Raw genomic sequence first — 26,670 nt, forward strand, 5'->3', positions numbered from 1 at the left:
ATGCGCCCGCTGGGCAGGGATTGGGGCCTGGAGCCGGCGGGGAGGCCACGGTTCTCCGGCTTTGCGCATGTGCGACCTGGTGGGGAGGAGGACGCGCGGTACCGGGGGGGCGACGGAGCGCCTCCGCCGCCTTCTTCCTTCTCCTCCTCCTGCTGCTGTGAGGGGTGATCTGGGTGTGGTTTCCTCCCCCAGCCTAGGCCGTGATATCGAAAGGAAGGAGGCAAAGCGGCTTCGCCGGGCTGGGCGAGGGGGCGGGAGGGGGTCGGTCGGTCGGTAGGTAGGTAGGTAGGTAGGTAGGTAGCACCATGGCTCCTGCGTGTCCGTTGAGGGAGAAGTGAAACGGCCGCCGCTCGCGCACAACCGCCGCTCCCCCCCGCTTCCCGCCCCCGGGTGTGAGGAGACGGCGGCGCGTGCCTGTGGGGTCTGGCGTCCCGCGGCCGGCAATACCGGGGTGTTCTGAGAGGAAAAATTACCGGGGAACCTCTAATAGCTTAGAGGTTTACTGTTCCTTCCCACTTCCTCGACACCCACCTCGCCCCGCTCCCGCCCCCATCCCCCCCCGAAGTTAAAGGGAAGAGACCGGTATGGTTGAAAACTCTCCATCCCCATTGCCAGAAAGGGCAATATATGGATTTGCCCTTTTTTTAGGATCGTGGTTCGGCTTTAGTAAGTATACCGGGTATTGAATACTTCACCGAAAAGTGTTGCTTTGCTTACGAGAAATGTAATTCTGATAAGACCATCTGAGAAGGGCCAAACTTGTATTACATCACCTATTGTAAGGGTGCGTGATGAAGGACTAAGTGAGCATTACTTGCCAGACCTGTCAGTTGTTGCAAAGATCTCTCATTGCCTTTTGTGATTTCCTCATGTTCTGTTTGTCTTTAACCTTATTATGGGGTCTTTAATAGTATTATGGAGTCAAATCATTTTAAAAAATTCTCTGCATTCTTATTTTAATAACTTTTTTACTTGAATTGCATATATTGTCACTATTCAGTAACCACTGTAGATGGTAGTAGTGCAACCTCCCCCACCCAAATACTGGGGAAAAAAAATAATCAAGTAAATGGGGTCAACAGCAATGGAAAATTGTTCGGGTTATATCAGCATTTCTTTACTGATGTGACAGGTGCTTTAGCATTTCAGTGGAATATCTTGCATGCCCACACAGGGCCAAGGCTTGAGAGGGTGAGGACGCTTTTTCAACACAACAAAACGTTCTGCAAGTATACTGTAGTCAAATAATAAACCAGGATCCTACTGTAAGTCTTTCTCACCCTTAGAAAGTAAGTAGAAATGAAAGTAAGTTGGTTTCTGTGCGTCTCACAGGAAGCCACTGCAGTTCCATAGCTTCTGTCACTGTTTGGCTACTAACCTGTTCACCTGAAGTTTTGTTAAACCTTTCTGTGGATTTGTTGTTTGGGAGCAAAATTTCTTAGTATCAGTTTTGTTGACATGAAAATTACTAACTTGCCAAGAATCAGAAAGTATTCCCAGTAACTCTTTCTGAACAGTTCCATCCAAGCACTGCAATTCTACCAACTTTTCTTTCAATAAAATGACCCACTCTGTGATCATTCTACTTTATGCATTTTGCATTCAGAGTCACTTGGCATCCTTTTACTGAGGGATTTTTTTGTTCTACAGTTCAAGATGAAAGAAATTCTTGTCTGTCTACATAGGAAATCAGACTAAATGTTAAAGCAAATATAAAAAGACGTTGCCCCTATATTAGGCGGGTTTTGTGTCTCAGGCACATTCAACAATATTTTGGTAGAGTTATTTTGGTTTAAAAAATGTAAAAGCAAATATTGTCTCAGTGTGTGTATCAGAAGTGAAGTATTGCTTTAAAATTTAGAAAGGAAGTCTAAAACAGTATCAGTTGTACTATTATGACTTTTTAATTCTTTTGTGCAGTGTTGTATCTTATCTGGGCATATGTTCCTGAGACTTGGTTGTTTTCATTGGGACTAACATATTGGCCTCAAAAGTAAGTTCAACCAATTAAACTCTTTAGCCTGAATATGTGTAAGTATAGGACACGCTTAATTATTTTCAAATAACAGAACTTTTTTTTAAATAGTGGCCTTGTATATAATCCAGTTTTTCCTGATGATAAGGGACTGTAATCTTTGTGAAGCATTTTTTTTATGTAGATAAGTAGCAATAATAAAAAAATTTCCACTGTGTAATGAAAGAAATAATATTTAAATGTTTTATGATAAATTTGACATTTTTGGGAAGTTTGGTGATGAAAATACAGTAAACTATAAATTGTAACTAAAAAAAATAAAAACCTTCTGTAAGGACTCTATTTGATGGCTTTTACCAAACTAGATGCAGTGACTCTGCAGTCAGTAATCTTCTTGTGAGGGACCAGGGTCCATATTCAGAGGTTCTCTTTCTTTTCCTCCTGGCTAAGTTTGTGCTAGATACAATAATCACCGCTACATTAAAAATGTTATGTCATTAGGCATTTGTCATTATGATATGTAAACTTTTAAATCTTTTTCCTCAGATACTGGGCAGTTGCTTTGCCAGTGTACCTACTAGTTGCCATAGGAATTGGTTATATATTACTTTTTGGTATTAACATGATGAGTACAGCTCCACTTAACTCCACAGATACCGTTACAGGTAATTTTATTGGTGTTTTTTTAACATTTTGATACTTAACTGATAATTTCTGTAAATACATACAGCCATACATAATATAAATCAAATTTTAAGCATTTAAATATTTTGATCTAGAAAAGGAGTTCTTGGAAGTGCTGAAGTACTAGAGTGAAAAGATAGCCGTGAGCCTGACTCTTCCCTCTTTGCCATCTTATGGCAGTGGTTTCCAACTAGTAGACCGTACTTTCTTAGTAAAACAGACCACATTAGAAGAACAGGAGTTAGGCGTATGAAGATCTCCCAGGCATGCACCTTGCATTACAGAACAGTGAAGAGTGTGAGGGAAAGAAGGGCGTGAGTACCTACCTGGCAGTGGCAGAAGTGGGAAGGCATGCAGCAGTCAAAGGGTTGCAAAGGAGGATGTTGCAGCATTGAGGACTGATCATATATATGAGTGATTCCCTGTCTAAAAAAACAGTTCTTCAGTTTTTCTCTCAGCTTCTGCATAGCCTTTGCTCCTGCCAAGGAGACACATTTTAGTTATTCACAATATTCTCCAGGCAGCTGCACCTTCCTCCACATGAGGAATTCCACCACTATTTGCAGGTGGCCATTTTTGTTAGAAAAAATGCAGACTGTAAAATTTGTCAAGAACATTACCTATTGCTAAGACTGTTGAAGTTGCATCATTTTAACAAACTATGTACATAGTATTACATTACACTGAACTGCAAAGGAAAAAAAATCAGTCAGGACTGTAGTTCAAATGGATTACTCCAACACTTCCGTCAAGAACTGCCATTTAGTCATCCCTGTGTTCCTGGCCACTCATTCACACTCTCGTGTCACGCTGTCTTTGGTGTGAGCCCAAGAATTTGTGCGGCTGTATGGCAGGTGGGATGGGGGACCTCCTCTGTTTGAAAAACAAATATATTTGAAAAAGTTGTTTTTCAGAGGGAGCAGTTCCATAATTGTGCACCTGTAAAAATGTTTATGCTGCTACAGGAATGGGTGCTGTGTGATGATGGCCAAGATAAAGGGAGGGTGGACAGCATCTTTTAGCGGAAATCCTAGTACAAAGTGTTCAAACTAGACTGAGCTATTCACTGTGGGGTTTTTTATTTGGTTCGTTGTTCTTTTGATGTTTAGGTAGTTATGATTTAATGTCATACAGCATCTTAAACCAAGCAAAATCCCAGACAGTGATTTCAACAGGAGGGTAGAGTTGGTTTCTACAGGGGCTCTGCTAATATATGTTGATACCAAGCCTTTCTGATGAACATCTCATTGTACCTCAGCAAGATGGGGGTTTCAGCATCACTTACAGTAGATAAATTTACACGGTGTTGCATTATGTAACACTTCTTGAAAGAAAAAAGATCTTTACTACATGAAATGTTCTCATTATCTCCTGTAGATAACTTTGCAAAAAAGCAGCAACAGAAGAAATTTCAAGAAGAAGCAATTCCAGCATTGAGGGATATTCCCATCAGTGAAGTAAACAGAATGTTTTTCCTTCCTGAAAAAGGAATCTGCAACAGCAGATAGTCATTATTAAGATCTGTTTGAATAAAGGATTAATAAAACTGTTGCATAAGGAAAATCAAAACCTCTCCAAACTTAAAAAAACCCCGCTCTTTCTGCTTGTAGAACAAAGCTGCCTCTTTTTTTTTCTGAATTTGTAACTAAATATGTGTTAACATGTTTGATTGAGATGGCTTGATTTTATTATTATGCATGCGCCTTAATAACCTGTATTGGTATGAGAATTATGCCACATTAATTTATGTAACCATTCTTGTGAGTTTAAAATAGCTTTCTATTACTTGTAGATTTCTGCTTGTAATTTACCTCTGAGAGTGAAAGAAATAGCTTTTGGACATGGCTTAATTCTATTTCCCTTTGAATTCAGGGAGAGAAAATGTGTTCCACTAGTCAAATGCTTCAGGATCTTTTTTTTTGTTTTTTTTACAAGGTACGTTAATTTGAAGTGTCAATGCATGGTAAATATATAGTTTTCATTTGTAAATATTAATAAAATGTATCTAATTTTTACTTATTAAAGTTAGACATTTTTATGTAGTTTTATGATATTTGTCCTGGGTAAAGGTGTATAGTGGTCCATTTTTCTTTACACAATTCTTAACAAAATGTTGATTTTTTTTTTTTTTTTCTCCCAAATTGGTGGGCTTATTGAAGTACCAAGGTTACCATCAATAAGGAAGGAGGGTTGTGACAATTTTCTGAAACAAGTCTTGAAACAACTTTTTTTTTTTTTTTTTTTTTAAATCATTCTTAAGACTACTGAAAACTAGTTTCAAGGAGATTTCTGGAAATACAGGAACTGACAGGGTCCATCTTATAGTCTAGGTTATAGCACAAAGCAAAATAACCTGTTATGGCACTGGTTCTGATGTTTCTTAAATGGTGAATTTTCTTTCATGTATGTATTACTGAGCAGAGACACAATTTTTATCTCCTTTCTTCCAAGAGTCACAAACCCAGTTATTTCCAGTAGTCAAGGTTATTTTGTTTGGTTATAAAGACTGGTGAATAGAGCCTCGTTGTTTGTTAGGTCTATAAGCCAACTTCTGACCAGCAGAGAATTTAGCTAAAAACATCGCTATTTCATTAAAAGACAATAAGAAATTTTTGGAAATTTGTGTGAAGAATCTTATGCCAGTTCTTTAGAAGTTGGTCAAAACAACCATCAGCTCTGGGAAGTCCTAAGACTTCAATCTGGTATGAATATGAAATTTGTAGTTTGTTGGTCTTCTGGTCTTTAGTAGTTTGCTATTTTTTCCACCTGCATTTGAAGAAAAAACTCACAAAACATGCCAGTAGGAGAAAAATACCTTCTTAATGAAGGAAAAATGCTTTTCAACTTTTCACTCTGAAATAGTAGGTTTTAGGCATATTGTTTGGAGGCATTTCATAAGAATGAGTATTTGCATCTAAGCCTAATTACTGTAAATTAGTACGATGTTTATTTGTTTGATACTTCTAGACTTCCTTGTGAAGTTTTGTTTTTCAGTTTGCCCCCAAGTGCTGCTGTTTCCCCCTCCTGCCACGTTTTTGCCTTTCTGTTATTTTTCATTTACATGCTCAAACACCCATACGTAGGGTGAATTCAAGTTTTTATGATCAACAGACATGAAGATGTATTTACTCTTTTGTCAGTTCTCTAATCCCACTGTAGATACTGAAGTATTGACTGTAATCTTTTTTTCTGTGTAATTTCCACCTGGGTTCTACGTTCATTTTGCTTTCTGAGGAAGCAATTTCGTTTTTAATTCTAAATTGACAACAAGTGAAGGCCACGTTTCTGGTATCGTTTGATGTAAGGATTAATTTAGTCCCCTGTTAAGGATGCCCAAATCCCTTCAGGATAAAGAAAAGCTACTGAAAAACGCCCTCAAGCCCTGAAAGCACACAAATTAAAGGGCCGTAAACCTTGGACAAAGATTGTATCAGTGATGAATCTGCCATTTCATTTAACTGCAGACCTCACGATTATGGGAAAACTAACAGAGGCACCTAAGTGAGTAGGCAAACTGGGGCCATCTGTTTAAGTAAAACTTGCAGGGACGAAACTCAATCTTTGCTTTTCTGTCACTATTGTGTAGCGGTGCTTCAAAGACGCTGTAGTGACCTTTTCTTCAACTTAGGAGTAATGTTTGACACTTCAGAAATTGCCTCTGTGATCAAAATAAAACCAGGTAACGCAGTGTATGTGGGCTAATAGAGGTATTGTAGGGAATTGCAGGTCATTTCACAGTCTTGCCTATGACTGCGATTAAGGAAAAGATGTGCAACTCTGCCAGCAAAGAGAACTCTGCCTTTGTAAATACACAGCACGCTTACAGCTGTTAGTTATTTAGTGGGATTTATATATGTTTTGCCATAGATATTATTCAGAAAAAAACCGTAAATGGTTGAACTGTGTTGCTAGTGGTGCCTTTCTTTACAATAAACATACCTGTTCAAAGGCTGGATATCAGGTATCCATTCTTCTCAGAGAGTGAGGAAAAACTAAATAAATAAAGGCAAAAACATAAATTTGCCCCCATTTTCACCCTGTGACTTATTGATGGCATATTGTTATAGCACAACCGGTAGTAACCAGTAAAGTTAGACTGCATTGTCCCTGCTGAAATAGACCAACTGGTGAAACGTCAGCAGTGCTTTTTAGTGCACCTTCTAGGATTCTTCTGCAGTTTTTATCATCTTGGAGACAGATGGTATTTTACAAATTTTCCTATAAATGTAATCTTGTAAGACAGGTTCCCCTCAAATGGCATTTGAACGAATGTGGGTGTAAACATGTCATAAAAAGATAACAAAGGTGTACTGTTTAAAATGAAAGGTTGTACGCCACAGGAAATAATAGAGCTGTGGTTGCCAAATTTGTGTAAGGGCGGTAAAGTACGTCTCTCTTAGAATCATAGAATCACAGAATGGTTCGGGTTAGAAGGGACCTTAAAGACCATCTAGTTCCAACCCCCTGCCATGGGCAGGGACACCTCCCACTAGACCAGGTTGCTCAAAGCCCCATCCAGCCTGGCCTTGAACACCTCCAGGGATGGGGAGTCCACAACTGCCCTGGGAAACGTGTTCCCGTGTCTTTTTCCATCTTCGCTGTAAAGGGAAGGGTAGTAACAACACAGGCACTGTGTTTATGATGTTGAAGTTGAGAAGTACTGAAAGGGAAACTTTGGGACTAGAGAGTCATGCAACTGATACAAAAAGGGAAGCTATCTTGGATTTTAGTCTTTTGCATTGCACTGTATTGAATGCCATAAGCTTCAATACAGCTTGGAGGCTTCAGCACAAATGTATGCAGATGAAGCAGCAGAAGAGCTAAATTCTTTGTGTATCCACATGATTTCATTTTTGATGTAAGCATTAACAGAAGTATTTTGCCACTTTAATTTAAATTAACAGGGAGCCTTAGTGAAAGAGGTAAATGCTCTGTTGTGAAGTTCAAAGGTATAAAGGATTAAAATATGCAGGCACATATGAGCAAAAAGTTAGCACAATTTTGTGTGTGTGTTTGCTGTTCCTACAGATAGGATGACTGAAATAAGAAAAAGAAAGAAAAAGAAACGAGGCATCTCGCGTGTTATTTCAGTTTGTAGGCATGAGAGTGATGTCCTTGCAGGAAGCAATGCTGAGTGAAAACACTTGTTTCAGCAGTAGTAAAATGGAGTTGTCTTCCTCCTTGAGATACACAGGTATACTTTTGCTGTTACCTAAAGCATTCTGAAATGTACAGGCCATCTTAAAAATATTTTGAGCATACTAGGGAATGCTGTCAGCTTGATTTGATTGATGATCTTAAAATATCGTTGTTTGTGACGGGGGTGTGTGTGTAGAATAGGCTGAAATACGAGTAACAAATTATATTAGTCTAGATTTTTTAATGGCAGAAATTCAGTAAGTACAAGCAAAGACTCTCTCATATAAGTCAGAAAGCTGTAATATTAAATATTTACACTGTTGCTGCAGACAACATTTCCGTAAAGTTTGAAATTGGCCTAAATCAGGAGGGCTCATGTTGCCCGCAAGGCACGTAGTGTGCCTGCAGCTTTTCTGCGAGTGGGAGCAGGGAAAATGTATGCGTGCTTTAGTTCCACAGTCTAGATCTCTTTCTGGTACTCCCGTTGTTCATGGGTACACCTCTGTGCTAGGTGGTCTATAAACATTAAAAATTCAACTCTACCACCAACGTCAAATAAAGCGTATGCAAGGAAGGATGGTGGTAAAGTAATACTAATAGGTTTTGTTGTTCTTTTTAGTGGGCCTTAAGACACTATAAGTTAAATGAGGAAAAGTTAGGCCGAAAAGATAACCTTAATGAAGAGAAGAGATTGTAACTGTAGAAACAGTGAACTTTCCACCTCTGACAAAAATTGAATATGGGAATGGAGGTAATGGTGAGGTAGCCTAAATAGTGTTCGACTCTTCTTCCTCTTCTCCCCTGCTCCAGCTTCTGTCCCAGGAAGGTGTTAACAAATCAATGCCTTGTCTCTATCTGTAGCAATTCAGTTTTATAAGAGTGATAAGAAGCTATGAGATCTTTGCCCTAATACAGTGTTTCTCTTATGCTTAATTCACATCCATGCCAAAGCTCCCACCTAGAGGTACAATGAGAAACTCACCACTAAAGCTCTTCTGAAAAAGACTTTTCAAATAGTTGATTTCTTTACCAGGCAGTTTGTGTGAACTTCAGTTTCATTTGTGGGTGTAAATGATAAAGTATTTCTGACTTACAAGCAGAATAGTTAATAAATGATTTTGTGTAAATACGTTTTGTTCCATAATGTACCTTTTCCGTGGGCACTTGAGTCTGAGTGACTAAAATGTTTAATGCAAAATCCTGCTTGCTGCTGTACTGTTAGATTTCCGGTCAGCTCTAAACCAACTGAGATGAATGGGGTTTTTTGTATCTCTACCTCTATTCATGAATTGAACCGTATTCTGAGGAGAAAGTTTTGGAAGCATTTAGTCTTGTTCTGCGGGTTTCCAGAACAAAGAGAGATTTGGAGGGACTGCCAAAGTAAATTTTGTTGGTATGCTGTGCAGTTTATGTATCAGCTTAATTCTCAGCCTTTTGCTAAAAGCAGCTGATAGATTAATCCAGTCTGGAAATCAGCATTTTATGGGGTGTAATTAAATGGTAGATGTTTCAGTGAATTCGATGGATTTTGTCTCCAGAGCTCATAAAACTGCTATTGTGAAGACTGCCTTTTCTCGGTTGTGGCAATTTAGTCCTGCTACTGTTGTCATTCTCTCAGTATAAATGTAGCTTAGAAAAAACAGAACAGGTCTTTTTCTCTTTATCCAAATTATTACTGCATCATATTTGGAAAGAACACTCAACAAACTTTAATGTCATGCAAGGATATGCTTCCCATGGATATACGTATCCTTCAAGAGCTTGTCTTAAAAGAGTTTAGAAGTAGAATTCTGTTTTATGAACATACTTTAATTTTGATTTTTCACAAGCGTACACACAGTAGTGTCTACAAAATTGTAGACACTGTCTAGATACCTCTCCAGCATTCATGTACCAATGGAACGTTAGCTTGTTCTTTTACTGTCATAATTTTAAACAATGGAAATCGAAAGGTAGCATTTGCTGGAAATGTTACAGCTGTTGAACCGCTAAGGGAAGTTCTGTGGAACAGATATCCTGAGCCAACGTTTTAATCTGTAAAATACTGTTTCTAATCTTGTCTTTGAAGTAGTAAACTTGTGATAAACTCATTCTTTGGGGATGCTTTGTTATCTTTTTCCTGTAAATGATGGATGATTCTAAGGTCACTGAAAACTTAGCAAGGTCAAATCACAGATGAGGTAACAAACTAGAACAGAAAACTGAAAGTTAGCTGCAGTTGGTTAAGAGAGATACTATATTAGTTCACTTTTAGTCTTCTCTTAATTATTAACAAACTGGTAAGAAATCTCAATGCGTATTTTATTTAAGTGTGCAAATAAGGGTATGTTGATTTTGTAACATGAAAAGACAGTCAGTTATTTGACAAAAAGAATGTTGTCTTGACAGAAAAAGGGTAATACAGTTTTGGCTTTCTCTAATGACTGTAGTTAAATATTGCCAATCAGGTAAATAGTACAGTCATATTCCCTTAATTTGAAAATGGAATTTGACAATCCAGGGGAAACCAAATGGAATGTCTCTCAGCAGAGTCTGAGAAATTGAATCAGTTTAGGCCAATACAATGTTGTCAGACTTCAGCAGCTGTGCAAGATGATTTGTTTTGATATTTCTAACAGTCTTTGGTAAGACTCTCATCCATTATCCAATTGTATTTTTCCAATATTGGTGTCTGTTGTGCTGTCTTGAAGAACACACTTCTGTTCCAGAGGTGTGGATTTCTAACAGCACTTGCTTATGTCATTAAATCTGCATCTGATGCATCCAGGATGTAGCACATTTACAAGTATTAAAATGGCTGTTTTGTGGGAGACCAAAGATAAAAATAGCTGATATCCTGCCTCCAACACTGGCTAAGAGTGCCTGCCATAACAGTAAGAGCAAAGATTAGGGCAAAAAGCTAGTAATGTTTTCCCAGAATGCTTCCCCAGCCTGCGACAATATGAAACTTCTAAGCCAGATCTTGTATCTCTGCATTTTTCTTAAGAAAATCTTTCATTTACTTTTTGTAAGCAGGTAAACTCTTAGTTTCAACAACATCACAGCATAATCACGAGTTGGGTTAAGTGCTTCCTTTTGTTTTAAACTCGCTGCTCACTATTTTCATTTGATGTGCAATCATTCTCTGCCATCTCCAAGCCACTCAAGATGTTAAAGACTGTGTTTATATACTCAGTCATGTCTTCCAGGCTGAAAAGTTCTGATCTGTTTTGTTGTTTGTGTAATCTGTATACTCGATCATCCTCCCCCCCGCCCCCCCCCCCCCGGCTTTATTGCATTAATTTAAGTACAAATATAATTTTCTAGGGTACATCAGATTATGGCTCACATTCTGGGTAGTTGATCTGCATTTTTTCAGTGCCCGCTTGTCCGTGATTTCCAAACCTTCAGCATTTGTCTAAAACGGCTCATCTTTTCTGCCTAGGAATGTTTTTCATGGAGCTATCATCCCACTTGGTTTGCTGTAGGTCTGGAAATTCTGGACAAGTTCAAAATGTTCAGATTCTGCCTGGACACATTACCAGGAAACTTGGAATAAGATGCCCCATCCAGTATTGATGTGGTAGTTCTGTTAGTATGTATGGCTACTGTCTACACTCTATCTGTTCTCTTGTGTTGTTTTACTAGTTACCCCATCTGTAGCTCCTACCTGCCAAAGGTTCTTTGCCAACACTCCTGAAAAATAGTTAGTACACCGAAACCAATGCTTTCCATTTCTCAAAGTATTCAGTAGACTTCACCAACCAAAAATCAACTTAGAACCTGGTGGTGGTCTGGTATGCTGCTGCCAGAAAGTCCAGGAGGCTTTTTCACACATCTGAGTGAGCCACTTGCCACTCCAGACTGGTTGACTACCAGCTGGTGAGAGTATGGGACAGGATAACAAAGCTGCATGCAAATGGAGTGAGTGCCTGGAAGATGATGTGTTGATGCGGAGGACTGGTTATTAACCCCAGACGCAGATCTTCAAAAGCTCTGTCTTTCCAAAAACAGGGTAACTTCTGCTGGTCATCCAGGATGCAGTTACTGCGTTTTCAGATAGAGCTTTTGAAGATTCACGTCTGGAGTCAATAACCAGTCCTCAGTGTCAATACATAGTCCCACCCATGCCAGTCCCTCCAGCTCAAAACCTCTTCGTAATGCAGGAAGATCAGTCTCAGTTGCAACTGAAGCTGACCTCCATTTATGTCACGCGGTCCCGCAGATATTAGTTCCTCATTGCTTTCCTGCAATAATAGCAACACCAGCTCTTGCTGGCGTCTGTGTCCACAAGCACGCGCTGGTTTCATCTGATACTTTTCTAAAGAGTAACCACAGTCCACTGCTGGGCATCTGCAGGGCAGGCAGAGAAGCTGTAAAGGAGGAGGAAGTAGTAACGGGCAGCGTGGTCTCAATAGGAAGGTAAGAACTAGCAAGGAAGAACCTACAGAGTGTTCCTTTTGCATAATGGATCCTTAAATGGTGACAATATCTGTGTGAGGCAAATGGCTCTTCAGCGTAGTGTGTGTGTTAGGGAGCACTGTGCTGTGTGGGGATTGCGTGGTAACCACTGTTTTCATAGGGGATGGAGATGGTTCCCTCAACACGTCCCTCCAGATTCCAGTAATCCTCAATGAGGGCCTGAGCAATTGAGCACTAACTGGGTTGGTTTGTGTCATAGCACAGAGAAAAAAGGCAGCACACAGAGGTGTCTTAAAAGGTGAGAAAAAGCCCTGCTCAGGACTCGAAGGTAAGGGCAGAACTCCAAAATTTGAGCGTGAACTGAGCTGAGCATTGATGGAGACTAGAGCTTCTTGCAAGGAAGAAGTTGAGGCTTAATGTACAGTAATTTGACCATTGTAGGCAATAAGTCATCACTGACCTTTTAAACCTTGTATGCTTTTCTGTTTGTTTATTCTACAGGCTGAACAACAATGAAGCTGCAGCATAAATAATTTTAGTAAATAATCTTGTGAGAAAAGTGAAAGACCTTTAAAATGTCTGTATTTTAGTTCCGTATGTTGGGAAGTGAAGATGTGGAGATGACAAATGAGTGAAATCTAAAAACTGAATTTTCATGTGTCACACCAGTGTTTACAATTTAACTAGTTCTTGTAATTCCATATATTATAGGATGCTGTCTCCTTGTGCGAATTTAATTTATCAGTCCACTTTCTAGTTTGTGAATGGAGATTTTTAAAAAATCTTCCATTCTAGTATGTTCATTCATTTCCTAATTTGCTAGACTTACGCTATCACTTTGACAGTACGTCGTACTAAGAGGAAGACCTGACAGACACTTTAGGTGATTCTTACAACAGTCTGACCTTATCTACACCACCAACAGTAGTGTAGAAAAGGTCAAGACTCTTGAATTCTGCCTTTGCCTTGTCTCTGGGGAAACTATGGCAGTTCTGGTTAGAGATAAGATACTTGAAGCATAGTAATTCTGAAACATAGTGGGGCCAAATAGCTAATCTTTGAGCTAATTAAAAAATGCTGGCATAGCAAGACAAGTACTGGCAAACTCTCTGAGCATACAAAATTTATGCAGACAAAAGGTTAACCAGAACAGATTATACCAATTTTCTGAATGAAATAAACTGTACTGAAAAAGCAGTTTTTGCTAATGGAATAACAGTGTTGGAATATAAGTGTCTACATTGTACATAACACAAAGGTGCTTATGCAAATTGGTAACTTAAGTCTTCCTGAACATCAATTTAAAAGAAATATCAAGGTAGTAAGATACATATTCAAACCCCACTAGATGGGAATCTAGTCAGGTATATTAAAATCATAGATTCAAGTGTACTAGAAATGAGATTTTAATATCGTAGTGAAGACAAAAAGGTAGCACATAATGCATGTTTTAATGTGTCCTTAAATTAAATCATAGTTTTTAATCAAGGCTGACTTGTTTTTTGACTGACAAAAAGGCACTTTTCTGATTACAGGGGGGAAATACGATAATAACAGAATGACAGGACCCCAGAAAATATCACAACTGACATTTAGAACTTGTCTTGACAGGGAGTTATACTGGAAATGGATTAGGTCAATCTGGCATACATCATTTAATAAACATGCCCCATGGAGCTAATAAGCAATAGTCTTTGCATTTTAAGTAATTTCTAGCTTAAATTCAAACGTTGTGTTTCAAAGCCTTTGGGTTATTTGGGGGCTGTATATTATATTATTTTACTTCATAATCAATACTATTTTCATTTTATCAGGACTGCAATGTAAAAAACAGTGAGTAACTAAGTACAGTGTTCTTCATGTTCCTAATCCGTGTTACTTAAACCAACTTGATTTAAACCTTATAATTTTTTGTTCAGCTTCAGGGTTTCATTTAAAAGTCTCTCAAAACACAAAAGGATTTCCTCTTCATTTCCAGTTGCATTGACTCATTTTTCTTGGTAAGATAGTTATAAATAGTTCTCTTTTGAGCTTTGATGTATTTCTTTGATCAGTCAGATGTTAGTCCATACGTTTCTGACAGTTCTTTTTTTATCTCTTGATTTTTTAATTTTTATTTTGCTTTTGTTGAAGGCTGACCACTCTTCATTATTAGGCTGAACTGCTTTCTTCTTCATCTTCCTCAGAGTCTGTGTCATCATTGTAGAAGTGAATTGTAGCTTGTACTGGAAAACTCGCCAGAACCTTCTCTCCGATGTTATTGAGAAACTTTTGGGATTTGGACTTGGGTAAATAGAGTCTAATAAGAAAACATATTTTAAGATAAAAAGTAAAACTGTGCAATGCTTTCCCAGCTAAGCTAGCTTGAGTATTAAAACCTATTTTTATCTTTATTTGGAGAGAGAAAAATCCTAGGGTTCCTTGTCTTTTAAAATAAAAGTTGCTAACTAAAAGGTACTGTTGATTTTAAGTTACCTCAGTTGCTTTGGGCATATTGTGCATTGGATTTATCTAGGGTCCCACCCTGATAAACTGTTGGCAGAGCAATGACGCGTGCTTAAGATGGTTTAGTTTGGGTTTTAGCACAGTTTAGAATGGAAGTGTCCCATGCAGCTCGGGGGAAGTTTGAGGAATGTTCTGGGATTCTGGAATTAAGATTAAGACACCAAGTTAAGATTGGGGTGGGTTGCCTGTTGCACAGAGGTTAATCTTAGTGGATTTTATGTCTCCAGGTGGAGGAGGAGGAGTAGTATACTCTGGGAGAGATTTATTTCAAAATTTATATTGTTTTGTATTGAAATCATAAATGTCTCAATTTACATTTCAGGTTTTCACCAGCTTTCCCACTAAAGCAAAACTCCTGTGTTTTTGTTTGCATATGTATGTACCTGTCTTCCTCTTGGGTCCACTTTGGACAGTTTGCAATTGAATTTGACAGTGATAAAGGTGACGCAGAATTTAAGCTTCTTCAACTTTTATAAAAACAAGTGCTTGTGAAGAAGAGGGATATTCCATTAATTTTCCTCCTCTAAACAAAAGTCCAAACTAGGAGTTTCTACGTCATTAAGCCTTGAAGCATCCAAATGTTGGTGAAAACCCTTATAAATCCCCCAAGCATAGGAAAATCTTTACCTGGAATTCAACTTTTATTCAAGAGCAAATTTAAGCAACCTCAAGGCACAGATCTGTAACAAGTCACATTCCATTAGCAGCTGTTCACATTAATTATTTGGGCTTTGTGGGCTTGTTATTATATCAATAAATACAAATATAAATTAGATGAGGCAGAAGAGCATTGTTTCTTTTAAGATTACTTTTTTCTTCTTTTCATTATTTCTCATATTGTTTCAGGTTCTGTTCAGCCTGGGCATCTTTCCTTGTGGAGGGATAAAAATTGTGGAGTATGGTGAGTAGCTAAACTGCATTACTAAAAAGATACTCCAGAGTCAAACTGATACTTCTCCTGAGAAGGAATATGTCTTGTCTTGGAAGATGTCACTTTTCCTGTATGAAGTGATAGGATTTCACTCACCTCACTGGATGTTGAAACCCCAGGGCTCCTTTTGATCTAAACTTTACTAGTTGACCATCCAGTTCTGACTGTAAAGAGACACATTTGTTATTTAGAATAGGCTAAAAATGAAGATTTCACTATTTTTTTTTACAGGTAAAGGTAAAATTCTACAGTAATGTCGCTTTGTTTGCTGTGCTGCATGTTGTTTTATTCTGACTAAGTGTACTTCAGAGAATATACGTGCCCACAGTCTGCCAATAGCTGCACATTTAACAAAGCATTTGAACTTGTACATTTTTGAGCCATAAAGCCATGAAGCTGTACACTTTGCTTAAGTTCTTACGGAATATCTATAGCGACTAGTGGGCTACAGCACCAAATGGAAGTTCAGTGATTGTGAAAAAAAAGGATTTTCAATCAGTTTAAAGGATTGGGAGGTTAGGGTTTTATAAAATACCTCTTCAACCACACTAACCAGCAGTTTGGATTTGGAATGTTCAAGTCAGCAAGCTTAATTGTAATCAAAGATCACACAAGCGTGTTGAAAGTCCAAACAGTAAAATCAAGAGACAACTGGCATCTCATATTTCTATGCAAACCGTGATAAAAAAGTACGTATTCTTGATACAACAGCGTAGTTAACAAAAATACATCTTAAATATAAAAATTAAATTTATCACAGAATAAATTCCTTCAAATTAAGGTCAATAAAAAACCCCAATAATTTGCAAATGTTAATGATACAAATCCTGTTAGGATGGTGCATAAAATAGGAAAATTTAGGTTTGCTATGATAGAACTTCTAGAGACCAGAAGCTAGAAACCATGCCCTCTGCTACACACAGACAAAGATGACTTCTGCCACTGTCAGAGCAATTCATCTGTCTTTCTGAGGAAGGAGGTTTCAGCATGGATATTTTAGTGGGCCCCCAAAAGCCCTTGGGCTACAGACTGAGCAAGGGGTCCTATCATGTTCTTTCTGTACCTTTTATGTTGGCCTGTTTCTCTTGTACCTGCCTGTTTGTCCTGTAAGCCAAAATTATTTGTCTTCAGGCTGTTAGGGTTTTGTTGAGGTTTTTTGTGTGTAATCAGGAGACTCATTTACTTTGTTTCCACACTACCTAGTAAAATGGACTCCTGATCTGGCTGAACATTCTAGATGTGATCATAATATCTGTGTTAAATACCGCATGTTATTTTTCTCCTTTCATATTTACATTAAAATTGAAATAGTCTTTTTTATCTTTATTGACCTGTATTTTATATTGTCTACTTTTTGGAATACATATCGAGTTTTAATAATTATACATGTAATAACATGTATTGATTAAACATACATTATATGCTTTTTTCTTTTCAGACTATAATACAGCATTTCTGAAAAGCAATTCTGATAAAAGCCAATTAATTGCAAAATTTAACTCAGTTTGTATACAGCTGAAAATGTTCAGTGTTAATTTGTATTATGTTGTAGATATGGCGATAGTAACTAAATTACTTTTCACGGCTTTTCTTCAGGCATAGATAATGACATATTTGAATTTAGGTAGTAGGAAAAGTGTTACTTTTTATATAAAGAAAAGTATATAACGTATAGGTAACTATTTGGTATATTGTAACACATGTTCCTGGTAATAGAAGTAAAATTATTAGTTTAAATTTTTTAACAGTACTTTTATTTTTTAGTGCTTAGCTCTGCATGTTTCAGTTTCTCAAGTTAGATTCTTATATGTATATTCCTAAACATTTTTTTTTTGTTACATAGAGGATATTGAAACTTTTATTTGCTTCACTCTCCAGTGTTTGGAGTGTCTACCGATCTGTAAAGTATTGGCATTTGTATGTATACACTGCAGAAAATAAAAGTATCCAGCATGCAACTAACTAGCAAAAACATTGTGCTCAACCCATCTTGGAAGGCCTTCTGCTAGAAACCTCAGTAACTTTGCTGAAGAAGATAGCTCTTGCCTTCCATAGCTGTGGGATGTAGGTGTGTGTCAGTGAGCACCTCTTCCCACCTATGTACCACACAAAGTATCCAAGCATCTTTCCTCAGTTGTCATCACCCTGTTAAAAAGCATACGAAAGGGCTCCAAAAGCCCTCCTTCAGCCCTCATTAGGTCCCAAGCTACATCTAGAGTGCTGAAGCAGCGTGGATGGGTCATAAGGTGTGGATGAGAAGGATCTGAGAAGCCTCTGGCAGGAAGGAGAAATGTTAACAAAGTGAAACCAACTATTTCAGTTGTATTTGGCTTGAAACAATGCCAGGCTCTTAGCATCAGTGTGGTAAACTTCATATATGGTTTGTTTTTCTCACACAAGTGGGCAGAAGCCCAAGTGTGAATTAAAACTTTTGAGCTGGTTGAATAAAATTTTTTACAAAAACATAACATCAGTAATAAATCACAACTTCCTGATTTCAGAAACCTTAGTTTCTTAAAATCATCACTGTAAGCATGTACTCTCATGGCAGTAAGACTCCTCTCATCCTTAGCAAATTTACAGGTGCCTCTGGCAAAGCCTGGAACGCTGCTGGGAAAGACTTTCTTCCTCAGACTTTCCCAAGGCACCTGCTGGGAGGAGTGTGGCACTCCCTCAGATCTGTACAGTTACAACCTCCATCTTCAGCAGACAAAAAGTACAAGGTAAAAAGGTGCTGCACATGTTAGAATATAGTAGAAATTGTGAGTATTTCAAGGCTTCCACTAAGGACAGTTGTTGTATTAACCTGCTGAGCCTTTGGTAAATAGGTGAAGATGCAACTGTGGATCAGATGCTGCAAAAACTCACACAGGTGCCTAAAACTAAGCACGGGAGTAGCACTATTTCAATATATTTTTTAAAGTTTGTAGCATCGGGACCTATGTTGAATGTGCTTCAATCTCTCTATTTTTGTTCTTTGAGCCTAACATATCTTCCTACATGAATAAGTAAAATTAATAATCACGGTACCTTTCAAAGGCACTTGTCAGTAAGAGCGACTTTAAAATCCAATTTTTGGTTGATTTCCTAGCTGGTTTAGCTACAGCAACATCCCTCCCAAAAAAACAATCAATAAAATTGTGCACCTGAAAGTATATTTTTTAGATTTCAACTCATTTTCCCTCAAGCCCCCTCTATATACAAAATATCACATACACACTAGGCCTGGAAATTTCAAACTGAGGATATTCTTATTTTTATCATTAAGCAAATAAAAACTGCTGTTAAACTAAGGGTTGTTTTGAGTAAGCAGTGCTCTCTGCAGCTCTTTAAGAACTGATAATGATTCTATATCTGATACAAAATTAGAGATACTCTTAACCATTGTCATGAACAGACCACTGTAATTTGAACTGTATTTTCTAACACTGAAGAAATGTTTTAAAGAACAAGTTATTAGATGACCAAGCCTCACTTCCTGTGTTCAAATAGTTTAAATTTCTGCACCTGTTTTCTATAAGGATTATTTTCTCCAGAATTTGGTCTCACCATTTGTTGATTCTCTGTCATCTCACCGTCTCTTGCTGTGAGCACCCAGGGCCTCCATAAAGCAGGGCTGCTGAAAGATTAAGATAGAATAGCGCTCCCACTGTTAATTCTTTGGCGTAATATCCATACAGTACAGCTCCTTTTGTTAGATTGTGCTGGTATCTTTTGAAATAACACGATTTTTTTTCCAACACATTTTGATTCGATAAATCTGATTTCTATGGCAATATTAGTCTGTCTACGATCTGATTAAACAAACTAGACAATGGCTTGCACGTTTTTAACTAAGGTGTCATTTTCCTTTAAGATTTCACAACAAGTGACTGCATTGAACTCCAAATGATGATGTAATTAATACTGAAATCTTTTAATTTATGCAGCACTGCTATGAAATAAAAAGTAACCCACCCTCTCTGACAGTATGTCTAAATACAGACTCCATGTCGTCATTGAGTGGCTGGTTATTTGTTGAGTAAGCAACTCCAGCATTAAACTGCCATGGGCAATCTGATCTAATTAGCTTAAGAGAGCATATGCAGTGGTGGATGCTATGTCTGCCTTTTGTTTGGTGAGGGGGACTACAATTATGGGTGCTCGTTCTAACAGTACTTTCCATCTCTGCCGCTGTGTAACAGATCCATACAGACTGGGAAATAGGAAAGTGCTTTCAGATATAAAAGGTAAAAAAACTTAAAAAAAAAAAATATTGGTTATCACAACCTTAATTTTCATTTACTTCCATTTATAAGTAAGTTCTGAAATATTTGAATGAAAAGGATAAAATATTGGCAAAACGAATAAAACACCTGTTCCAACTGAAATGTTTTCAGAAACATATTTTGCCCTTTACTTCTGAAGTTGAAAATTGTTTTCCGTTGTCTAATCCAATGAGGAAATCGTTACATTCAAATGATACTTACAGTTGGAGTTTTGAAAGGAAGGCTGCAGAAAAAAAGTCTCCTTGCACCTGCCTTACCTCTCTGGGGGCTCCCTCGGCTGGGGCGGGTGCTGCTGCTGTCGCCGGGTGCCCTGGGAGTGATGGCAGATGGGACCCGCTGCAGCCTGGAGCGGGAGACCCACAGCTGCACCCTCCATGGCATTTGATGGTCTAAAGCCTGTAGCAGGCTGGGCGCTTGCCTGGGCCTTTCAGCCCCTCCTTTATCTTAACTCCCAAAGAATACTTACCTAAAACAAACACGGCCTCAGGTAAAAGGAGAGAAACGTCCTTAATGAGATTTCTTTTGACTCCCCCAAACAGTTCACAGCTAGGGCTCTCAGGTTGGCAGGCTGTCCTGGGGAGAGCACTGCTAGGGGAAACAGAGGCTTTTTGTTAAGTTTGATTAGCAAATCGCATGGAAAATAATTCGCGCCCCTTATCTTTCTGTCGCTGTTTTACAAACTACATATTTGCTCTATATGAAATATATGATGTAAGTACTCTTTTTGCACGGTTTGGGAAAACTCATCAACATCCTGTCCTAAGAAAGTATAATACAGACTCAAAGAGAATTTTAAATGTAAAATAATTTTTTTAATGACTGAAATCTTTTCCCTGTCCTAACTTTAGAAGTGAAAAAGATAACCAAAAAGCAGTGAAGGTGAGAGGGTTTAAAGACAGGCCTAGTGACTTCCTCAGGACTATAGGGATGTTCCTTTAATTTGATTGCTATTTGATGGAAGAAAGTTTATGCCAAGAAAGATTACTTTGTCTATCAAAGAATAACAGTTATCAATGCCATTGTTTGGAGGAATCTTTCATTTCAAATTATGCAATATATGCTTTAAGTCTACAAATACTGAATAGAAACAGACTTCTTCCAAGCTTTCTTCCCACTGTTTTCATTTGTAGCGTGCATTACTCATAGCCTGTTACATTGTACAAAAACAATTTATTACCTTGTGGGTGACATTATCTGATTTTCATTTTTATGGTTCTTTGCTACAGTTCACTTTGTTTCCTTTATTTCCAAACTACTGCAGAGATGTAAGAGGATTATAAGAACGTAAACTGAATTCTCTTTCCACAGGTGCTGTTTACACACAGACATCAAAGGGAACAGATTCAGCTCCCAAATATAATTGGTTTCTACTGTGAACTTTCTTCCCAGAGAGAGAAAAATAATTAAATAATTTTGTTTACGGAACATGGAACACCCATTAATTATTTAGTACGAATTAGGTCCCTTCTAGCAGACTTAGCTGAAGAAACCATCAAAACAGTCTGTTCTAGAGGACAGTGAAAATTCTCAGTGGGAGTCAGATCCCTCCGAGATAAGCCTTGTGGCTCTTTTGCAAGTTGTGATCCAGCTGGAGGTAGCACAGCAAGAAGGAGCTGGACTCACTGGGTATAATCCCTTGAGAGACATAATTTTCCCCTGAAATTGTTCTGTATTAGAAGACATTATATATGTACCTTTGCATGTGTGGTTTTTGTGCATTCTACTGATTTTGCATAAATTTAAGTGTCTTTTTTCGGACAGGGAGGAGCTTAGGTCAGATTTGAAAGTCAGACTGATTTTCCTACATTGATCCAAGTTGTGTGGTTGTCTTAGCTACTTGGGGCTCCTAAGACTTCCAAAAGTTATAGCATAACTCAGGTTCTGGTGTTTTTGAAGTAGTTTTCAGTAACAATTTCCAGGATTTGATTTCTTGAGATCCAATTCTTACATTTACATTAATTTCTCCTGTTCTTTAAAACATCCCTTCTTGCTGTGATAAGCAGACAGTTTAAACTCAAAGGCCAAAGCCACTAAATGCTGTTCTGGGAAGCACTGATGATATGCTATAGAGGACTCAGTCTAAATCTACTTCCTCCCATGTTTAAATGCTGTGTAATATTTGTAAATTTGTAACTAAGCAAATAATACAATACCTCAAAGAAGAAAATATATGTACAGTCTAATAACTTTAAACATTATGTATGAAAATTAATGCAATTATTAGAATGAAGAATATAGTGAATAATATTCAAATAACAGACTATATATTAAATAGCTGCATGGGTCCTGAGAAAAAATGGCAAACTTCTTAAGTAACTTAAATTGTAATTAAATATCTTGCTGAATTACAGTGTTAAATACACATATATAATTTCATTGGATTAGTTTTATTTAGACGTAATTTAATTTGATATTTGAAAGGGAAGTGTGCATTACACAACTGATGTCTGTGGTCCTGATCTTGCAATCAGATCCGTATGTGAGGATAATTGATTTATACCTCTGGATAGAATCTGCCAACATGGATATTAGTGCAGGATCAAAGCCTAAACTACTGAAGTATAGCTCTCCAGAAGATGAAAAGTTACCATCAAGTAAATCTGTTGATAAAGCCCTGCAAGACCAAATTTATTACAAAATTATTGAAAATATAATTTTGTTAATGAAGCTATAATGTAATCTAATATAATTACATGTAACAGTGTAGAAAAAATATAAGTTAATACTACATTATTTTACTAATTAACTGAAGCACACAACTTTAACTAGTATTTTCATGGAAATCATTAGCTAAATTCAGGTTGCAGATCTGTGGAAAATGGTTTGTTCCAATAAAATATAGGTAGCTGTAATAGTGTATGATTTCTAGTTTCTAAAAAAAAAAAAAAGGCATCAGTTAGTCCAGTCATAGCTGTCTAATTTTAAGAACTATATTACTTTTTGCAGTATACTTCGTTTTCGTACAAGATGCTGTATTTGGTGAAAAGCACTTCACAGAATCAGAAAACACCGATTCTGTTATAGATGCTCATACATTTTTCCCAGAAGCCAGGAGTATTTTTCAGACTTCTGATACTACATGAAAATAACTTTGACAGACCTGATTCTGACTTTTAGAGATAAATGAGCCGTAAGATAATTATTTTGTGTTAATTGGAAGAGGTTTTTTATCTTTGTGGGAAACCTGTTTTACTCCGTTTTCTCGTGAAAGCACTTCTGCATTTGCAAGAATAGTGTTCAATATAAATTGGTATAGTCAAGGAAACAGGACAGATCTGCAGCATTTATAGTTTTGAATAATATCTAGTATTAAACATGACACAGGCACTTGTAGCCACTAATAGCAAACCTCCTCAAAGAGAAATTGTTGAAGACCTTTTAGGGAACACGAGGAGGAAACGGAGCCATTCACAAAGCACAGCAAGGCCAGTCTCGTAATACTGCTTTAAAGTTAAAAAAAGAGACACTCGTCTGCGCTGAGGTTACATGGCAGAGCTGGCTCCCTGTTCTGAGTGGCCTCCTTTGGGAGCCCTCCTCATGGACTGTTTGAAGAGGTAAGGGAGATTTACCCCCCACCAGACTGAAGCTGGCCTTTCTCTCCCATTGCCAGGGGGTGGGATTCTCTGAGCTTGTGGGCAGAAAGTGAAAATTTAACCTATTCACTTTCTTCAGGGTTTCTCATATTCTCTTTAAACAATTTCATGTCTCTATATGGGCATTCTGCATCTCGCAACATCTTTCTGTAATCTTTTCTCTATGAGAAAACCCCAAGTGTTCTGGGAAGTCTGAAGGCTAATATTACTCACTGATTCTTTCCACGGCTTCCTTCCACCCTCCTGTAAGGAGGAACTATTGACATAGTTATTTTAGAATACCAATTTTAGTAAATTTCCTGGTGCATACAAGGCCTTGGCTTCACAATAATAAAAAAAGAATGTTTCCCAATCTAAAATTCTTAACCTTTTAATCAGTGTTTATCATTATTAAGTCTAAGCTACACTATAATAGAAAACAGAAAACCTACAGCAACTTTATGGCTTCAAATTTATTCTGAGAATGTGTAGTAACTTGTCTTAAAATGGTGACTGGTTTTGCCTGTATACTGTTCTGCTTTAAATTCCTTTGCATCATGCAGTTTTGATTCAGTTTTCTCATTTACTTATAAACTTTTCCAGGCTTAGGGAACCTTAAAAAAAAAAAAGGGATCAAAATACAGTTAACTTCATTTGATGCCACTGCAGGATTAGGCGAAGCATGTTCCTCATTGTGCAAAGGTTATATAAACAGCTGTGTTTTGCAGTGTGCTCTGAAGGTCAGCAATGCATGTGCTGTTGAACTATTACAGAGAAAGTGAATTCCAAACTTGAGAGCTTTCTTTGGAGGTTGTGTATTTTTCTTGTTTTCTTTCTTTTGATGTGCCTGGGTAAGTATTTTGACTTCCCGCATAAGATAAAGTCACAGAAAGAACCAGTGTGTAATGCCAAGTTCGGACCACTGGAGGCTTTGTTCCTCCCTCTGTAGAAGAGGTACAGGATATAGCAGCAGCACAAGGCTGGTATTTCTTAAGCTTGAGATGGAGAAGGAGAATTATTTAAATTATTTGACCCTCCAACTGAAACTCACCTGTTTCTGCCATGTGTTGTGGAAAAGAAAATTGTCAGTGATTCCTACCATTTTGAATGAGCTTCTGCTACGGGTGCAGATTTAAAGAATTAAAAATGTCTGTCATAGTACTGATGGTGGTTTTTTCCATATTGATGCCCGTTTCAAAATGCGCAGGGCCAATTTGTTCCTTGTTTATCTACAATGTCAGTGTGTTGTTGCTGGAGATCCATTTAGGAAATTGTTCTTTTAGAATACCTATTTTAGTAAATTTCCAAGTGCATACAAGGCCTTGAGTTCAGAATAATAAAAAAGAACGTCCCTTCACGCCCTGTTCAGGAAATGATTGTCACGTATCTGTCAGCTACAACTGTTTAATGTTGGTGTCGGCTTCTTTGTTCTAGTGTTTTTTCATTTTTCCTCTTGCCTTTTTTTCCCCTTCTCTTTTCACTCTAAGTATCTATTTCACCCACTAAATACCTGCTAGGATCAGACTGATGTATGTATTCTTTTCACAGAGCTCCATGTTATGACTGCCTTCCACATAAAATATAAAAATTATTAAATAACTTTTGTGCATAGACGTACCACAGGAATAAGGGATGCCTTGTATGAGTTCTTTTGCATCTTCTGTAGTAGCAAATGATGTTTGCAGCACACATGGCACAAGCAAATCCTAGAGTTTTATTCCCTCACTCAGCCCCGCCAAGCCCTGACCTCATCTTTCTTGTTCTGTGAATCAAACGAATTGGCTGAAATCAAATGCATCTGTTTGTGACCGCTTTGCCCTCTGGTGGCTATGCTGAAACAGGTATGGGACCTGGAGACTGGTGTCTTCATCCGGTTTTGTGATGGAGGCGATACTGCTCCTCTAGGCTACCCCGCACCCTGAAATAAGGTCATGTGGCAGAGTGGAGCCATTTCTGAGGAAGATGAGATCCTTCCCTGTTGCTGCACGGAAACAAGCGATGAATACTTTGTCCCTCACTGTTTTGCCTGCCAGGTATATACGTTTCCATGACCCATAGCAGCAAGGTCACCCGTAGCTGACAAGATACCAAACTGATCTTTATACTGGAAACGTGAACTCAGCTCCCTGCGTTGCATGCGTAGATGGCACCACGGGTGACACATAGCTGAACGGCAGGTCCTGTGACCCATCCCATGACACTGAGCCACCGCATTCACCCAAAACCGTTGTCCATCGGGTCGGGGTTGGCTTTGGAGAGCAGAAGCTGCAGGATGCCCTTAGGAGCCGGGGCGGGAGGACACAGGCCTCTGCTCCTCACCTCACCGCCCCTCGTGTGTGACAACTAACGCGGCGGAGAGAACTCCCAGCCTGGACCTTTTTGATTTTTTTTTTTTTCTCTTTAAACGTCGTTTCAAAGCATAGTTTTGTGTTTTCTGCCTCACCAGGTGCCCCCTGCCGCCAGCGCGAGCCGCCGGTGTCACTGCGCGAGCCGCACCTCGAAGAGCGCCCACAACTGGCTCCGCGCAAACCCTCACCGCGCCCACCTCGGCCCCGGGGTCGGAAAGGGCGGGGCGCCGCGCGCGCCAGGCCGCCCAAGCCAATCAGAGCGGCCGGTCGGCTCGCCCAACCGGCTCGCCCCTTTCTCTTTGGCGCGGGCGGCGCGGGGCGGGGGGGGGCTCCCCTCTGCTCGGCCGTTGGGATCGTGCCGGGGCGTGTCCGGGGCGTGGCGGGGGCGGGGGGCGCGCGCGCCATGCTGATCACGCTCTGCTACCTCTACCTATGGGCACGCTGGGGGCCGCGCTCGGCCGCGCTCATCCGCCGCACCGTCCGCCGCCTCCACCGTTCCCGCTGCTCCTTTACTTTCTGCCGCTGCGCCGGGCCCGCGGCTCGGCAGCCGCCGCCGCCGCCGCCGTCGTCCCCTTCCCACGAGGAGCAGGTCTGCCTCAGGATAGGGAACAAAGTCTTTTTCACGGACGAGACGCAGGTACCGCCCCGAGCCCTGGGGCTGAGGCCTGGGAGGTGCTTCGCCCGGCGGTGCCCCGGACCGGGAAGAAGCCGTGCCGGGAGCGGCCTCCCGTGTTACCGTGGCAACGGCCAGCCGCCTTCTCCGCCGGCTGCCGGCCGAACTGCGCGGCTGCCGCCTCTCCTTCCCCACCCCCTCTCCCCTACCCCAGCGGCTCCCGGGCACGCCTCC

General features: G+C 39.2%; 3 protein-coding genes across 8 annotated transcripts in view; 2 read left to right on the forward strand and 1 right to left on the reverse strand.

Annotated features, from left to right (window-relative positions):
- Positions 1–52: 52 nt before the first annotated feature.
- PIGP (phosphatidylinositol glycan anchor biosynthesis class P) lies at positions 53–15,575 on the forward strand. Of its 3 annotated transcripts, XR_008467056.1 has the most exons (6): positions 110–666; positions 1,921–1,993; positions 2,522–2,640; positions 4,037–4,594; positions 14,386–14,487; positions 15,551–15,575. XR_008467056.1 is itself a non-coding variant. In XM_054206123.1 (4 exons), the coding sequence occupies exons 1-4, from the start codon at positions 68–70 to the stop codon at positions 4,165–4,167; spliced, it is 354 nt and encodes a 117-aa protein (XP_054062098.1). In that variant the 5' UTR covers positions 53–67; the 3' UTR covers positions 4,168–4,683. The 3 variants fall into 3 exon arrangements, 2 of the variants coding, with proteins under 2 accessions (XP_054062098.1, XP_054061965.1); XM_054206123.1 differs by lacking the exons at positions 110–666; positions 14,386–14,487; positions 15,551–15,575 and adding an exon at positions 53–98 and having other exon boundaries at positions 4,037–4,683; XM_054205990.1 differs by lacking the exons at positions 14,386–14,487; positions 15,551–15,575 and having other exon boundaries at positions 4,037–4,683.
- On the reverse strand, positions 11,931–26,379 carry RIPPLY3 (ripply transcriptional repressor 3). Of its 3 annotated transcripts, none has more exons than XM_054205851.1 (6): positions 26,254–26,379; positions 20,370–20,488; positions 20,105–20,246; positions 19,185–19,254; positions 15,732–15,799; positions 11,931–14,498 (listed from the first exon to the last, which is right to left on the reverse strand). In XM_054205851.1, exons 1-6 carry the CDS (start codon positions 26,289–26,291, stop codon positions 14,351–14,353), a joined length of 585 nt encoding a protein of 194 aa, XP_054061826.1. In that variant the 5' UTR covers positions 26,292–26,379; the 3' UTR covers positions 11,931–14,350. The 3 variants fall into 3 exon arrangements, with proteins under 3 accessions (XP_054061826.1, XP_054061733.1, XP_054061636.1); XM_054205758.1 differs by having other exon boundaries at positions 20,370–20,491; XM_054205661.1 differs by having other exon boundaries at positions 25,094–26,319.
- Positions 26,209–26,670, forward strand: part of HLCS (holocarboxylase synthetase) — a 128,267-nt gene continuing 127,805 nt past the window's right edge. Inside the window, exon 1 of one of the 2 annotated variants that reach the window (XM_054204663.1) lies at positions 26,209–26,460. In XM_054204663.1, the coding sequence (XP_054060638.1) occupies positions 26,227–26,460 (234 nt within the window). In that variant the 5' untranslated portion in view covers positions 26,209–26,226. The remainder of the gene's footprint in view (positions 26,461–26,670) is intronic. The other variant, XM_054204752.1, reaches the window with a different exon arrangement.

This window comes from Rissa tridactyla, chromosome 1 (genome assembly GCF_028500815.1).
Source record: "Rissa tridactyla isolate bRisTri1 chromosome 1, bRisTri1.patW.cur.20221130, whole genome shotgun sequence".
Taxonomy (NCBI): domain Eukaryota; kingdom Metazoa; phylum Chordata; class Aves; order Charadriiformes; family Laridae; genus Rissa; species Rissa tridactyla.

Coding starts and splice junctions, on each gene's coding strand:
- PIGP (XM_054205990.1), top strand. CDS start 585: ATGGTTGAAAACTCTCCATCCCCATTGCCAGAAAGGGCAATATATGGA. Junction 1,994..2,521: donor CTAACATATTGGCCTCAAAA/GTAAGTTCAACC, acceptor CTTTTTCCTCAG/ATACTGGGCAGTTGCTTTGC. Junction 2,641..4,036: donor CTCCACAGATACCGTTACAG/GTAATTTTATTG, acceptor TATCTCCTGTAG/ATAACTTTGCAAAAAAGCAG.
- RIPPLY3 (XM_054205661.1), bottom strand. CDS start 25,167: ATGTGTGCTGCAAACATCATTTGCTACTACAGAAGATGCAAAAGAACT. Junction 19,255..20,104: donor TTCCTTTCAAAACTCCAACT/GTAAGTATCATT, acceptor TTAATCTTTCAG/CAGCCCTGCTTTATGGAGGC. Junction 15,800..19,184: donor TGACAGAGAATCAACAAATG/GTGAGACCAAAT, acceptor GTCTCTTTACAG/TCAGAACTGGATGGTCAACT.